This window comes from Dreissena polymorpha, chromosome 2 (assembly GCF_020536995.1).
Source record: "Dreissena polymorpha isolate Duluth1 chromosome 2, UMN_Dpol_1.0, whole genome shotgun sequence".
Lineage (NCBI taxonomy): Eukaryota > Metazoa > Mollusca > Bivalvia > Myida > Dreissenidae > Dreissena > Dreissena polymorpha.
Genome location: NC_068356.1, coordinates 31769380 through 31785766, shown reverse-complemented (window position 1 = coordinate 31785766; position 16387 = coordinate 31769380). Strand labels below are relative to the sequence as shown.

Here is a 16387-nt window from a genome sequence, read left to right as displayed (position 1 = left end):
TGTCGAGGCGCTCAATTAAAACTACAACTTTATGTCAACGTCACTTTGCTGTGAGGAAGGGCCACACTTAAGAACGGTCGAAAGGCCAAACAGTCTCGATTCTGTTCTCCTGGTATTACAGGCGAGTCATTACTGTTTATAGTACCTTTTTAATTACACTTATCGTAATTTTTATACACAAGTAATAAACAACATACCTATTCAAAATGTCATTAAAATTAAATGTTAAATATGTTTTTGATATGACTTTAACGGCGACCAAAATGCCATTATGACCTAAGCCGAAGTGTCAGTTACTGTTTTTAATAAAAAATCAAAATGGCCGACCGAAGCGGTGTATCGAAGCGTGGAAGGCAAAAAAAGCAAGATGAGCAAGATAGATGTGGGGTCTTTTGGGCCAGAAAAAGCTGTCCGATTATGGGAAAGCAAGAAACGGAAAAGAAAGCCAGGCTTTTCCAAGACTATAAACCAAAATGTTGGATTGTTGATGTGTCAAAAACAATGCATAAAAATTATTTGGTAATATAGTGTTAAGAATTGATTTTATAAATAGGGGGTGAAATAAGAATTAATTTTCGAAATAGGGAGTAAATAAGAATTTGACCAAATTTTTATCTGGAGCTCTGATCTGGGGTCAAAAACAAGGTCACTAGGTCAAATAATAGAACAACCTTCTGTAGACAATAGAGGTCACAGTTTTCATCCAATCTTTATGAAATTTGGTCAGAATGTTTATCTTGATGAAATCTGGGTTGGGATTTTATTTGGTCATCTGGGGTCAAAAACTAGGTCACTAGGTCAAATAATAGAAAAACCTTGTGTAGACATTAGAGATCACAGTTTTCATCCAACCTTTCTGAAATTTGGTCAGAATTCTTGATGAAATCTGGGTGGGATTGTATTTGGGTCATCTGGGGTAAAAATCTAGTTCAAATAAAAAAAAAAACCTTGTGTTGACAATAGAGGTCACAGTTTTCATCCAATATTTATGAACTGTGGTCAGAATGTTTATCTTGATGAAATCTGGATTGGGATTGTATTTGGGTCATCTAGAGTCAGGAACTAGGTCACTAGGTCAAATCATAGAAAAACATTGTGTAGACAATAGAGGTCATAGTTTTCATCTGATCTTAATGAGTCAGGTGAGCGATTCAGGGCCATCATGGCCCTCTTGTTGGGTCTCTAGGTCAAAGGTCAAGGTCACTGTGACCTGTAAAAAAAAAATACAAAAAATCTGACAAGCTTTTGCAGCCGAGCGTGGCACTTGTTATGCGGTGCGCTTGTTATTAAATATTTGACAACTTTCTAAATAGCAAAAGATATGATATTTTTTCATTAAATAATTAAAATGAATTTAGTCTTATAAGCTGATAATCTAGTGATTGCACAACGTCATTTTGCTTGTTTAGTGATAACTGAATTATTTAAATTATGATATCGAGATGACAATTGTTTTCCCATAATTACAAATGATTGAAGAAAATAAATGTGGTTATAGCATTGTTTGCAACAAAATTTTGAAGGCCATGCATTGTTACATTAACAATTCTGACATACTTTCTGTGAATTCTGACAAAATTTCTTGGCAACAATAGCAGATCATCGCCATGTTGTTTTTTCAGTATATGTCACTGATGGCAGAGCTTGGAGAGGGTCCTCCACCCCCGAAACAAAACAATATGTTGCCACGGCAACCACTTAACCAGCATCATCATCACCAACAGCAACAGAGCCACCAGTCACGCTTCAATCAGCCACCACCGAATCCTATGGTAACATAATAATTACAAATATGTGCCTGCATTCTGTATTTCAATACTGTAAAATCTAGTTTGAAACTGCGTTTGTTACCATATTATAAAGATATACTGGATTGCCGGTTTTTTACTATAAATTAATGATTATTGCATGTTATAAATGAGATTTATTTAAATAATACACTAAATAATAAAAATTGATTCATACAAATGCGTTTCAGTTAAAATGTGTAAAAAAGTCATACATATAATTGTTTGATGCAAGACATGAAAATACACTGCTTATTTCAGGGAGGATTCAATTTCCAGAACAACCGAGGTCCACCTCCCTCCTTGTTGTCCCTACCCAGCTCACGCCCCCCACAGACCATGTATCACCAGCCACCCACCTACAATCAGCCTCCAAACATGCAAGGTATGGCGTGGCTTTGTTATGGTCAATCCTTTTAAATATTTATATATTTTTATGCCCCGCCCCCCCCCCCTTTGAAGAAGAGGTGGTATATTGTTTTGCTGGATATTGGTCGCTCTGTCTGTTCGTTTCCGATCAAAAACTTGTGAACAGATTAACCAATTGGCTTGATACTTCCCATGTACATTGGCCTTTGCCAGTTGATGACCTCTATTGAAATTGAGGTCACTAGGTCAAGGTCACTGTCACATTAAGAGTGAAAAATGTTTCCGATTAATAAATTGTGAACGGAGGGACAGATTGGCTTGATACTTCCCATGTGCATTGGCACAGGACAGTAGATTGCCCCTATTGAAATTGGGGACACTAGGTAAAAGGTTAAGGTCACTGTCACACTAAGTGTAAAAAATCTTCTGATCAATAACTCGTCAACTGATTAATGCATCGGCCTTGGACAGTATATTACCGCTATTGCAAAAAATCCTGTGTCAAGGCCCAGTTTGGGGGGAGCAAACAGCTCCGACTGCAGAGCTCTTGTTTTTAAAATAATTAATGTGTTTCATGTTTATAATTTAATTATTTGTGCACAGAGGTACCTTGCTCTTGGTCTACACTATAAAAAGAATTGTTGTAAACAAATCTCCTTTACCATAAATTGTTATCTTTAATGAATCTTTTTATGCCCCTGGATCGAAAGATCGGGGGCATATTGTTTTTGGCCTGTCTATCTGTCTGTCATTCATTCATTGTTTGTGTCCCAAAACTTTAACCTTGGTTAAAGTTTTGCAATATTGGTAACTTTTGCATTATTGAAGATAGCAACTTGATATTTGGCATGCATATGTATCTCATGGAGCTGCACATTTTGAGTGGTGAAAGGTCAAGGTTATCCTTCAAGGTCAAAGGTCAAATATATGGCTTCAAAGTGGCGCAATAGGGGGCATTGTGTTTCTGACAATCACATCACTTGTTTATTTACAATTCAGTTGTAATCAAATCAATTTTTATGCCCCCCTTCGAAGAAGAGGGGGTATATTGCTTTGCTCATGTCAGTCGGTCGGTATGTCGGTCCGTCCACCAGGTGGTTTCCGGATGATAACTCAAGAACGCTTGAGGCTAGGATCATGAAACTTCATAGGTACATTGATCATGACTTGCAGATGACCCCTATTGATTTTGAGGTCACTAGGTCAAAGGTCAAGGTCACAGGTGAAGGTCACAAAAACTGGAAATAGGCATTATAAGGATTTAGCATGGTTCAAACAAGGGAAACAACTACGGTTTATGCATGTTCTTTTTATTACAGATTTGCCTCCCTTTAATTCATTCAAAATCTCATTTTACAGCAGAGATTCCAAATCTGACCTGTAAATGAGCCTCATATTTACTGCCAGTGCTAGGTTACCTTTTCCCATTTGATCATTTTTAAGTATTGGTATTGTAATGCTGCTACTGCTACTACTACTACTACTACTACTACTTCTACTACTTCTACTACTACTACTACTACTACTACTACTACTACTCCTACTACTACTACTACTACTTCTACTACTCCTCCTCCTCCTCCTCCTCCTCCTCCTCCTCCACCACCACCAACACCAACACCACCACCACCACCACCACAGTGACAAAAAACGTACCACCACCGTTCACAGTGACAAAAAACGTATTTACACAATGGCTGCTACTACAACTTATAGCCCATATAGGGGGGCATGCATGTTTTACAAACAGCCCTTGTTTTAGTATCATTTTGCAAAAAGTATGCACATTGGACCAAATATTGCTTGTTATTTGATAAAAGAATATTTAAGTTGACATTTCAGGAGTCCTTGTGCTTTTGCACAAATCAAACTCTCCCATTTATAAGTTTGTAAATCTCGTACATTAAATTTTATTAGGAGCTTTTAATCTACATTCTGAAATGTCAAGAATAAAAATTTTCAGAGTTTACTACAAACGGTTCTTAGTAAAATTTTGTAATTCCACACAGAGGTCCAAACACATTTTGCTAAATTTCATTAAATCTATGCGGAATCCCTTATGTGCACATAAAATATAAATCCACTCGCGTTATTTTAGCCCCGCTCAGGTAAAAACAGGGCTTTATGAATGTGGAATAAGTGTTGTAACCAGATTAGGATGTGCAATATGCACTGGCTAATCAGGGATGAAATTTTCCGCCTAAACTGGTTTGGTTACAAGAAAAGACTTCCTTTATACTATTATACTTTTAACGCAGAAAGTGTCATCCATGATCAGCCTTTGCGGACTGCACAGTCTAATCTGGGAAGACACTTTAGGCACATGAATTAAATCAAATTTTCTTAGAGTGCGGCTCATTTGTTTGCCAATATCACCAATGCAGGAATGCCAGTGCCCAACCAGATGCAGTCCCCACCTGGTATGCAGCAGTCACAGCAGCAGTATCATCCCCCTGGACAGTATCAACACCAGGGACCCCAGCCAGTAGCACCTCCACCGGTATCGCAGTATCAGCCAAATATGCAAATGAGCGCCCCATCCCCTGTGCCTCCTCCAAACACAATGTCAATGATGAACGTGGCTTCTCCTGTGCCTCCCCCTGTCTGGAGCTCAGCACCAGTTGCTATGCATAATACCAACCCTACACAGTCTATGGCTATGGGTGAGTTTTCTTGAATCTTAACATATATACAAGGGTGTGATTTCTCCCCTTTCAGCTGATTTCCTCCCTTTAAATGTCAGACTTATTTTACAAATGCTGGATTTGTATTCAAATGAGTAAAGTTGAAACCTAAAAACCTATTTTCTATCTGTTTAACTTTTGATTTTATTGCTGATCATTTGAGCCTCATTCCGAGAACACTGGACATAATTCAGTTGTGTAAAGTTTCGTCCTAGATTGGCTAGTGCAGTCTGCACAGGCTAATCTGGGACAAAAATTTCTGCTTTTATGGTAGTATTTGTTCTACCAAAGTCTCTTCCCAACAAAAATCCAGTTTAGGTAGTACTGGGCAGGCTAATCTGGAAGACACTTTTCACACATATAATACGCCTGTTTTTCCCAAAATGAGGCTCATATGATTTCACTTCTGCACAGGTGTGCCACCTCCACCCAATTCAATGATGGGCGCGGTTCCCCCACCCCCTCCTCCAACGTCCAATCAGTCAAACATGCCTTGGATGCATCCAGGGCAACCAATCAGAGGTTGTATGAATGTTTTTATGCCCCCTTTCGAAGAAAAGGCGGTATATAGTTTTTGCACTGTCAGTCTGTCTGTCTGTCACACTCTTCCTGTCTGCTCTCTATTTCAAATACTTTTCATCCGATCTTTACCAAACTTGGTCAGAAGTTGTATCTAGACAATATCTAGGTCAAGTTTGAATATTGGTCATGCCGGGTCAAAAACTAGGTCACGGGGTCACTTAGTACATTTCAAGGATTTAGCATGGTAAAATGCTCATAACTTCTATCAGAGCGTTTATAGGGGGCATGTGTCATCCTATGGTGACAGCTCTTGTTCAATCAAATTACTGTAATTACTCTAAATTTCTGACACTCTTAATTTTCGGACACCCTTGGTTTTAGCAAAAATAGTTATTTTTTGTGACTACAAATTTTAGGACATTCAGGTTTTTCGTCCATAATTAATGCCCTGTCGCGCTTAGCTGGCAACACGTGGATTGTGCATTTTTACAACCGGATTAAGTTTATAAAACCTGGAAGACAAATGCCTTAAGGGTATGGACCATAACATTGGGTAAGATTGTATAGCAATGATAGACAATGGTTTCACTAAACAGCTTCAAGTAAAACATATAAAAAAAAGTAATGTATGCTATACGGCAGGATTATTTACAAGCACATGCTATTATTCCATGAAACAATCACCACTATACACAGAGCAAACCTGTATCCTATCATCAATGCAATATTTTAAGAGTTTCTCTAAATTGTTGACAACCTGTATTTGTTGCCTCTCAGTTTGGGCACCTGTTGTTGTTTTTTTATTGTTTTTTTTAACCAGGTTTTCCGAAGGAAAAAACTGGTTATTAGATTGGCGAATGCGGGCGGGCTGGCTGGCTGGCTGGCGGAACAAGCTTGTCCGGGCCATAACTTTGTCGTTCATTGTGAGATTTTAAAATCATTTGGCACATTTGTTAACCATCATTAGACGGTGTGTCGCGCGAAAAAATTACGTCAATATCTCCAAGGTCAAGGTCACACTTTGAGTTCAAAGATAAAAAATAGCCATAAATGAGCTTGTCTGGGCTATAACTATGTCATTCATTATGAGATTTTAATGTCATAAATACTGACCTGTTATCGTATGCTTATACTTTCCAAGGGGAAATAACTCATCCGGAATTTTAACTGGGAATCCGCCACCTCAATACCGTAATACAGGCCAGGTTAAACATAGTGCAATGCAACCTAGCCAAAAATCGGTAACCAACCCTCAATATTCTTTCCGGATCAACCAGGTGTATACGTGTCTTTTACGGCTCTGAATTAAAATATTGTTTTTCACTTGGTTGATTGGGGTTTTGAATAGATAAATTGTGTTATTTATCTTTTTATTTCTCATTCGGATTAATTTGTGTGGATTTAATGGATTTTGTTTCATTTGTAAAAGGTAAGCCATGCTTGTTTTTATCGAACAATGGTTTATTTCTACCATGCTGGGTGTTTTCAGGCGCGAACGACCACGTGCAAAACGTGCTCTTCTAATACATTGCTAGAACGTGCAAAGCATGTTCTTCTAATGTGTTACGAGATCGTGCAAAGCGTGTTCTTCTATTGACAGATTGTTTATCATTTGCCATTGTGTGCAATAATGATTTTAACGTTCCGTATGACAATCTAATTGATCGTCATTTTATTTTTCATCTGTTTTGAATTAAACTTTTGTTTAATTTATGATCTACGGCAGTATTATTATAATTTTCATTATGGTCAAATAATGATTTTATGTGCCGTATGATAATCTGGTCTGTGACCAGTTTATGGTTGAATATGCTTTGCTCTTGTTTTTCATATATTCGACTACATGATGGTCGCAGAAACAAGAGTGGATAAATACCCGGTGACTTCGCAGATCATGGATGATAGTTGCAGTATCAGTCACCGGGTATCGGGCACGATCGCGACCGTACTATGCTAAGTCTCTTAGACAGTCGGTCAACATCAGACCATATGGCGACACCCGTCAGCCGGTCTTTGCCCGATGGCATTGGTCAAGGACATCGACCAATGCCGGACCATTTGGCATCCGCCATACGGTCATTATCCGGTGACAACACTGGTCATGATATGACCGGTACGTCACCGGGGACGTTGATCACGGACCATTGATCGACGTCTGACCGGCCGGTCCGGTCACCGGTCATGTCACCGGTCCGGTCCGTTCATTGATCACCGGTCCGGTCACCGGTCCGGTCCGGTCCGGTCACCGGTCCGGTCACCGGTCATGTCACCGGTCCGGTCCGGTCACCGGTCCAGTCCGGTCACCGGTCCGGTCCGGTCACCGGTCCGGTCATTGATCACCGGTCCGGTCCGGTCACCGGTCCGGTCCGGTCACCGGTCATGTCACCGGTCCGGTCACCGGTCATGTCACCGGTCCGGTCCGGTCACCGGTCCGGTCATTGATCACCGGTCCGGTCCGGTCACCGGTCCGGTCCGGTCACCGGTCATGTCACCGGTCATGTCACCGGTCCGGTCACCGGTCATGTCACCGGTCCGGTCCGGTCACCGGTCATGTCACCGGTCCGGTCATGTCAACGGTCCGGTCCGGTCACCGGTCCGGTCATTGATCACCGCTCCGGTCACCGGTCAACAGTCATCAGTTAGGCCTGCCACCGATAACACCAGTCACCGGTCAAGAAGAAGAACTCGGTCTTCTTCATTGAATTATTCTCCTATTCTTCGTTGAATACATCGTCTTCATCAAGGATTAGACATCGGACACGCTCTTCTTCGTCGAGCAGTTCTCATCGTCGCGGCTCTCGTAAGCGATCACGTCGTCACTCACGGAGACGTTATTCTAGAAGATCTCGGTCTCATCGCAGCCGATCCACATCTCGGCCGATCCAGATCTCGACATCGCAGGAAACGAGGACGTCGTCAACCTTCACGTAGACATCAGCGGACTGCATTGAGCACCACTGGATATTTATCGAACATACCTCTCCTTCATTGAGCAGTTCTCGGCGTTGATACGCTCGTAAGCGATCATGTCAATGCTCACGGAGACAATATTGTAGAAGACAATATTTCCAGCGTAGCCGAACAATATTTCGGCATCGAAGTTATATGGATGTCGCCACTTCTCACGTAGGCGTTAATGAACCTACTGGTCATATCGACGTTCTCCATTTTATTCCTTTAGGAATATCATGTCTCCATTCCACGTGTGATGGTTCTTCTTATGGCATCCACACATGTTGCAGTCACCGAGCCGTAGTTGTATACGAACACTAGTTCGTTTAACATTCAGGCTTCGGGATAAGCTGTTCTTTTCTCCACTACGACTACAAGGACACTTATGCCTATTAATACTGATAATCTACCGTTGTTTTCCGGTTAACATTATCAGATGACTTCGTGGATGGTCATTCTTCTGCACCAGATATTTCCATTCTGACGCAGTTATATTATACCGGTCCCGATCACCGGACATCGGTCACCATTCATCGGTCATATCACCGATCACTGATCACCGGTCAGAATAAGTGATGTCTCATCGCCATCGGATTGGATTTTTTTTTGGCATGATCTTCTTTTCCGAGCAGTGCTTGACATTGATAACAGACCATATGGATTCCACCATTTTTCGGTCTTTAACTGGTAACGTCACCGGTCATATTATGACTGGTCCGTTCACCGGGCTACAGTTACCGGTCATTGACCGGTCCGGTTCGGTCACCACTTACCAATTACCGGTATTCCACTGTGTTTTCATCGGTCAATTTTTAGTATCACGGGTATCGTCTACATTACATAGTTGTATACCCCTGGCTATGATTGTATTGAATACTATATTTTATGGATTCAACAATCTACATGACTTTTTGTGTTTTTCAATACTGATTTTCTACGAGCGACGGTCACCAAATCATGCTATATCTGTTATTTGTACTTCTATCTCAACCGGCTACATGCAGACTACTGGTCTTGCAGATAGATCGGCTGAAGTGGGCTCGGAGATTAGCATTGAGGTCGAACATTACTATTTGACCTCTATTAATTTATGTTCGAGACCCGAAGGATGAATTGTTTTAACCGCCTTTACCTGTCGGCTACAGACTTTGCAGTCAGTGTCACGGAACAGTTGGGACACATTAATGACGCTAGCAGGATTAGCAAGACGACATTTGTATCGACTTCTGCTTTTCTATTGCTCCTACGGCAGTGCATATTTTCAAGCTACTGGAATCAACAAGAGTTCTGATACATAGGATTGCCTATCAGATTGACCGCATAGCGGCTACAGTCTTGTAGATGGCTTAGGACCTATTGAACTCAGATATTAGATCCTAGGATCTGGAGGGACCTCATCTTAAAGTTATTCTTCTATTACACTTCTGGCCATAACAGGCCGTCTTCCTATAACTGGTCGTATTCCTTTCGGAATTCGTCTAGGTTAGAAGTCTTGAAGTAAATGGATTAATCAAGTCAGAATTTAAGACTTCCATGCATTCTACCGGCAAGCGTGGACCCGCTTAAGGTTACCCCTAGGGTTTTCACCTTTTTCTGCCATCACACCTCCGATTCCGGAGGTACCACTATCAATCATATTTCCGTACTTCGCAAATCGATGACTTCGCGACCTGTATTATCCAGGATTTTAAAGGCGCCTGTTATTGGTTCAAGAAGAGGCTATATTCTGTAGATAGGTCATTAACTTATAAGTGTTAAACACTGTCCTATTCTACCAATTTTCAAGTGTGTTTGGAGTGGGAAAGTTCGGCTTGCCGTGGTTTCTTTGCCCACCCATCCTTGACAAATGGTTCCGGTCACCGGTCGGTATTTACCGGTCCGGTCACCGGTCCTTCTGCTGAGACGTCTTTTCTTACGTCCGTTTCAGCTTTATTTTTAAGATAATTGTATTAATCTCGGGATTATTTAATGACACAGATTTCCATCTTTTTGTCATTATTTACCACTATTCAGTGGTGTCTAGACTAGAAGATTATCTTGGCAAGAATATAGTTTATTCTACCACAACCTTCCTTACATCTTATACAGATATGAGCAGATAAGGTTATGGACGATCACATAGAACAACGTATCTTGATTTTCTCAATTATGTGGTATCCTAACGAATATCACCTGCACATCTACATCTTGAAAAGCGAAAATTCTTTTTAGCTGTTTTTCATTTACAACACATTTTCACGATTCCTTTGTGATGGTTTCAACTATCACACATCGGTCGTGGTTTACTTACAGACACGGAGGTGGTCATATTATCACTCCTTGTAACTGGAAATCAGGAACTTATTCGTTCTTTGCAAGAACAACAAATTTTCTCTATCGTCTTTCTCATACCAGTTCGTCTCAACGCCCTGTTGGACCTTTTGTCCTGCAGTTCTTTCTTTCGAATTATTTTTCCGTTGGGTACAATAATGTAATCGCGCATGCGCGGCAGTGAAGTTGCAGACGAGTTGCATGGTGTACATAGTATATCAAAGAATGTTGTTTATCATCAAACGCTAGTTATTAGCGTTATGCGATCGTATATCGCAGTGTATACCGGTATGCTGAACAACGTCAACAATGCAGTTCACAGAAATCGATCCAGCAGGGTGTGCGATTGTTATACATTCGTTCATTGACATAAACTTGAATATCTTGCCTTCTTGGTGAGTTTTTGCAATAACTGAGTTTTTGCCATAATTTCATGAAATATACGTAATGAACCATGGGATTATGGTTCTACGACCTTTTAAGTCTCCTGTACAATTATTTTCAGGAAACTTCTTCACAGGTCAAATATCATATCTCACTGAGACATATTTTTACTGATCCAAACATGTGCCACTTCATGTCTGGCCATTAATAACTTTTAGTTATCTCTACAGAAGAACGTTTTTCTGTTAGAGTTTCAATCCTTGTTACTTGTGCAAGGATAATTCCATCAGAACTGTATAAAGGTTCTATGGAAATTCATTTTTTACTGGGTAATTGAGAGCATAGTTATTACCTTAATCACTCTGCTAGATACATAGAGGTTTTTCTCATCTTTTTCTTGATGATAAGAAATTTGTTCTTTTCTTCATCAAAGGATAGAGATTATGCTTTCGTATACCTTGTTTTGTGTAAGTCATCGCAACTCTGTGCTGTCTTACCTATTTTGGAACTGATCCAAACTATGGAACGTCAACACTATGTTTTTCGTTCCTTTACCTTCTTAAGCGGTTTTGACTTGTGTAACATGTTGGGATGCTTAATGAGCTCCCTATGAACCTTTTTCATCAGGCTTATTAACAGTTCCAATATAATTTTAAGACGGTTTTCCTTCTTATTATGGCTTTTACCATACGGAGAAGTGAAATTCATGCTTTTTCTGTTGAATACGACCAATTCCAGTTGGATCTATTGTCGTTTTCACTTTGTTGTGTCAGCCAGGATTCCTTGCTAAATATCAAGTCCTCTATATGGCTTCTGCCTTCAAGTTTCCAAGTTTTCTTAAACTGGTAGTCATGAAGATGAGGATAAACTTCTTTGGGCAATCAGGGCTTTGAAGTTCTATCTCAGCAGTGTTAGTCAGAAGTCCATTCGAGGTTCTCAAAGACACTCTTCATTTCCCCAAAAAAAGGGGGGGGGAGATGTGTCTGCGGCTTCTATTTCTCGGGGTTAGACCTCGACTAAGGAAAGTTAATCTTATCCTATCTAAGGATTCATTCCTTTTTAGGATCTGACCGCATGAATTAAGAGCTCTGTCTGTTTTGTGGGCATATATTAATCACACCCCACTTTTTGACGTGCTCTAAGCTGTTTACTGGAGGAATCCGACCACCTTGTCATCTTTTTATCTTCGTTTTCTGAAGTGCCAACAATACAATTTGTATACGTTTGGGCTTGTTGTGGTTTCACTAACAGTAGTGTCTTCTTTACGACATAGACATATTACTCTGTCCGAGAAGTCATAATTAATACCGTTTTAACGAAGATTACTTGATATCATTAGCTGATAACCCTGTTTATGGGTTCTACTGTGTTGGGAAAATATATACGAACCTTCCCACCGCAGCTGCAAAATCAGCATACGATAACAGGTCAGTATTTATGACATTAAAACAAATTTTTTAAATAAAATTCATTTTAATTATTAAATACTTACCTGTTATCGGTAAGTCCCACCTCCCACCCCGCTATTCGATTAATATTTTTGTATATATATTGAAAGAATATTGAGGGTTGGTTACCGATTTTTGGCTAGGTTGCATTGCACTATGTTTAACCTGGCCTGTATTACGGTATTGAGGTGGCGGATTCCCAGTTAAAATTCCGGATGAGTTATTTCCCCTTGGAAAGTATAAGCATACGATAACAGGTAAGTATTTAATAATTAAAATGAATTTTATTTAAAAAATTTGTTTTAAAATCATTTGGCACATTTGTTCACCATCATGGGACGGTGTGTCGCACAAAAGAATCACATCAATATCTCCAATGTCAAGGTCGCCATGACTAAAAATAGATTTATTTTAAAACAAACTTACAAAGGGGGTTAATTTTGTTTGTTCATTTCAAAAGTTCAGTTTGAGTTGTCTCCCTTTATCAGATTTTTTTTTCACAATGAAAACCTGGTTTTGTGACAATTTTGTCCCTTGTTCTGAATTTTCGGACACACAAAAAATAACTATTTTTAATTGTCCAAAAACTTAAATAATTTATGGTACTTGTTAGCTCACCTGATAACAGCAAGTCCATTATACTCAGAAGGGCAGATTTATTTCCCAATCGTCATGGAACTTTGGCAAAATATGTCCTAATGATATCTTGGCCGAGTTAGTGACTTGGTAAGCGGGGTCAAAACCTATGAAGGTTTTTCAATTAAAACAAAAAGCAGGGAACATTTATTGCATAATTTGTATGACAATTGGTGAGAACATTTACCCCAATTATAACTCTGCCAAATTTGAAATGGAGTAATGTGGGGTCAAAAACTTGGTACTTGAGTTTCAAGAAAAAATGTTGCTCATCTTTAATAAGCCTCTAACACTTGGGAGTACATGGGGCTTCAACACCTAAGATCTCCTGCTAGGGCAATGATCTACATATAGTGGGGCATTTGGGCCTCAGAGTAGGCAACCCCTGGCCCTGGCCGTAAGTTTAGATTTTTCAAGATTTTTTTAAGCTGACCAAAACATTTCAATTCCTCGTGGTAACAAGTCAACAGTCTAGATCCTTTGGACTTTTTGTTTTGTTGCATTATTATTTGTAAATTTATATTACAGTGTAACTTATTTCTTTATGAAATTCGAAAATATCCTAATTGTAGTAGTAAACATGTCATTAAAAAAATGCTGAAAAGTGTCTTTGGTTCATAAGATCCTTTAATTTCCATTTAAATACAGTTGCGTATGTGTGCCTGTTTCAGGTCAAGTGCCCCCACCCCCACCCACGTCTCATGGAGGATGGCAGCCCCAGGGTGGTGCACCACCTCCACCACCAGTCTCTATGAACCAGATGCCATGGCAACAGCTCCCACCGCCCATGCAGTCCATGCCCAACTCAGTGCCCCCACCCCCTCCCCCCAGCTCAGGGCACTCCTACAATATGCCCCCTCCCCCACCCAGCGGCTATGATCAACACCACCAGATGTCCAACGTCAATCAACTGCTGGTAGCTCCACCACCCCCTCCGCCAAACTGAGCTTGGTTTGGAATGAGTGACCAAAAACTTAACTTTGTCTTTGTTTGTTTAATTTAACATATGGAGGAAAACTAGTTTATGCGTGATCTCCGGATAAAGTGTACATGTGTATGGTGATGTAATTGGTGTGTAGTTTATTATTATTCATCCCTCACATTATAAGTCTGCAAGAGACTCTGAAGGTGTTACAGTATATGATTGCTTTGTTCAAATAACATGAATGAATAGAATTTGCAATAATATTTTCATTATTTACATGCATTGAGAATTGAGTGCTTTTCACCATTTTATACTTTCCTTTAGTTTATAAGTTAAGAGATATATGTGATTTGTAAAAGGATGCAAATACTTTTAAGAAATCATTTGTTATTTCCTTTTATTGATTCAATTGTGTATAAACATACTTCACTTTTAATTATTGTGTTGTTCTGAATATTTATGTACCTGATTCCATCCAATTAATTATGAAAGCATGATGTCATGCAGTTATTGAAGGTTTCACTCAATAAGATCTTTGTTATTACATAGTTTAAAAAAATAAGATATGCAATATGAATGTTTGTTTAAGCCTTCATAGTTTAAAAATGGACAATTTTACCATTTATTTCTGTTTTGTTTCTGTTTTTAATAGTTGATAGAGCATAATCACATAATTGATAGTAGAGCATTTTGGCAATAATAATCACATAACATGTACAAACTTAATTTGTTCTAAATACCCGTGTCTTTTGTGTAAGGATTTTAAATTGTTTGGAACAAACATTAATGCTTTCTAAAGAGTGCATTGAGTATAGTCCTTAAGGACTTAAGTACTGCTTATGTTAAACTTGCACAAACCATTGTTTTTGTACTTAAATCCATTCATGCTCATATATACAGAACAGACATGAGTATGCATGGAGTGAGATAAATTACTGCTCAAATAAGTACCGGGATAGATTCTTTCTTTTTGTACATGCATGCATATAGATTTCGTGTTGTATACATAAACTTATATTGCTGAATGTGATTGCCTTAACATAATTGAACGATTTTCAAGAAGAGTATGATAGTCGAATTTATCAAGAAAAATATATCTTTCAAATACTAGATCTCATCATCTGATAATCCGTATAGTTGCACCATCACACCTCACACCTAGCTATATGGCCCTAACATTTCTCAAAATTTTACGAATACGCATGCAATCTTGCATTAAGGGATACATATACATGAATATATTTTATGATGTTCAATCAAACCAGTTAAATATCAGGCAACAGGACACTTTTATTCATTTAATATAATATAGGACCTTATTGTGCTTTCAAACCAGGTTTCAGTGGCACCTGAAACTGTTAAAAAAAAGCATACACTGACAGCATTAACTTCCATGCCGCTACGCTGCTGTATTTAGATCGAAAAGAGTCAGGAGTGTGTGTATTTAGAGGTTTATGAGGTCCTTTCCAAGCCAGAGGCTTCATTCTGTGCGGACTTAGTGTGCCCCAGCACTCCTACCAAATTAACTAACTAGACTCAAGAACGTTAGGACGAATTTTGAATTATAGCTGCAATTTCCTGCTATTTCATTGTTATCGAAAGATTTTCGATTTTGGTGTGGTTTATTTGTTGTGGGGGGAAGCCGCAGTACCTGGAGGAAACCAAACCTGTCCAGTGTGGTGACCAACAACCCACTCACATGCTGCCAGGAAAGGGAATCCAACATGAGTGGACTAGGTGAGAAGTAAGTGTACCAACCACTGCGCTAGCCAGACAGCCCAAAAGAGACGGGATATCCACTTCAAGAATTATATAAGCTCAAGCGGCTACAACTTGGACTGATCTGTCCCTAAGAATGCGAGTCAAGATGGTCCAATGTAAATTGACTATACTTGTTTCTAGACTTGCCAGTAATTAAATCAAACGTCAACTAAACTGTATGATATTGGAAATTGATGTTCATTGAGTAATCTACTTTTAAAATTGGGTAATTATGTTTGCGGGGAAAAGCCCAGCCGGATATTTGTGAATTTAAGTGTCGCAAAAATTTGTTAGGGCTTTTGCTAAATAAGTTTGTTAATTTCATGAACTAGAGAATGTTACACAGTTATTGACTTGTACAAAGTATTAAAAAAGTTTACCTCTTAAATTCTTTATTGAAAAATAACCATGTGAATGTTATGCATAAACTGTTGGATGAAATATATTTTCATAAAGCTCTATTATGGTGGATAAAAAAAATGCAAAAGGATATTAACCAGATAAGCCGATAATTAAGGAGTATAACTCAATATCGAACAGTGGCCCTTGAAAAATGTGCTGGAATTCTTTATTATGTTGTATAAGTCCTCAGATGTTAAAAGTAGTGAA

At 39.2% G+C, this 16387-nt stretch overlaps 1 protein-coding gene across 1 annotated transcript in view; it reads left to right on the top strand.

Annotated features, from left to right (window-relative positions):
- Positions 1 to 15042, top strand: part of LOC127866497 (splicing factor 1-like) — a 38917-nt gene extending 23875 nt beyond the window's left edge. The window contains exons 9-13 of the mRNA XM_052407048.1: positions 1623 to 1772; positions 2049 to 2172; positions 4541 to 4819; positions 5255 to 5362; positions 13764 to 15042. Coding sequence (XP_052263008.1) covers positions 1623 to 1772; positions 2049 to 2172; positions 4541 to 4819; positions 5255 to 5362; positions 13764 to 14038 — 936 coding nt within the window. The 3' untranslated portion in view covers positions 14039 to 15042. The remainder of the gene's footprint in view (positions 1 to 1622; positions 1773 to 2048; positions 2173 to 4540; positions 4820 to 5254; positions 5363 to 13763) is intronic.
- Positions 15043 to 16387: the final 1345 nt, after the last annotated feature.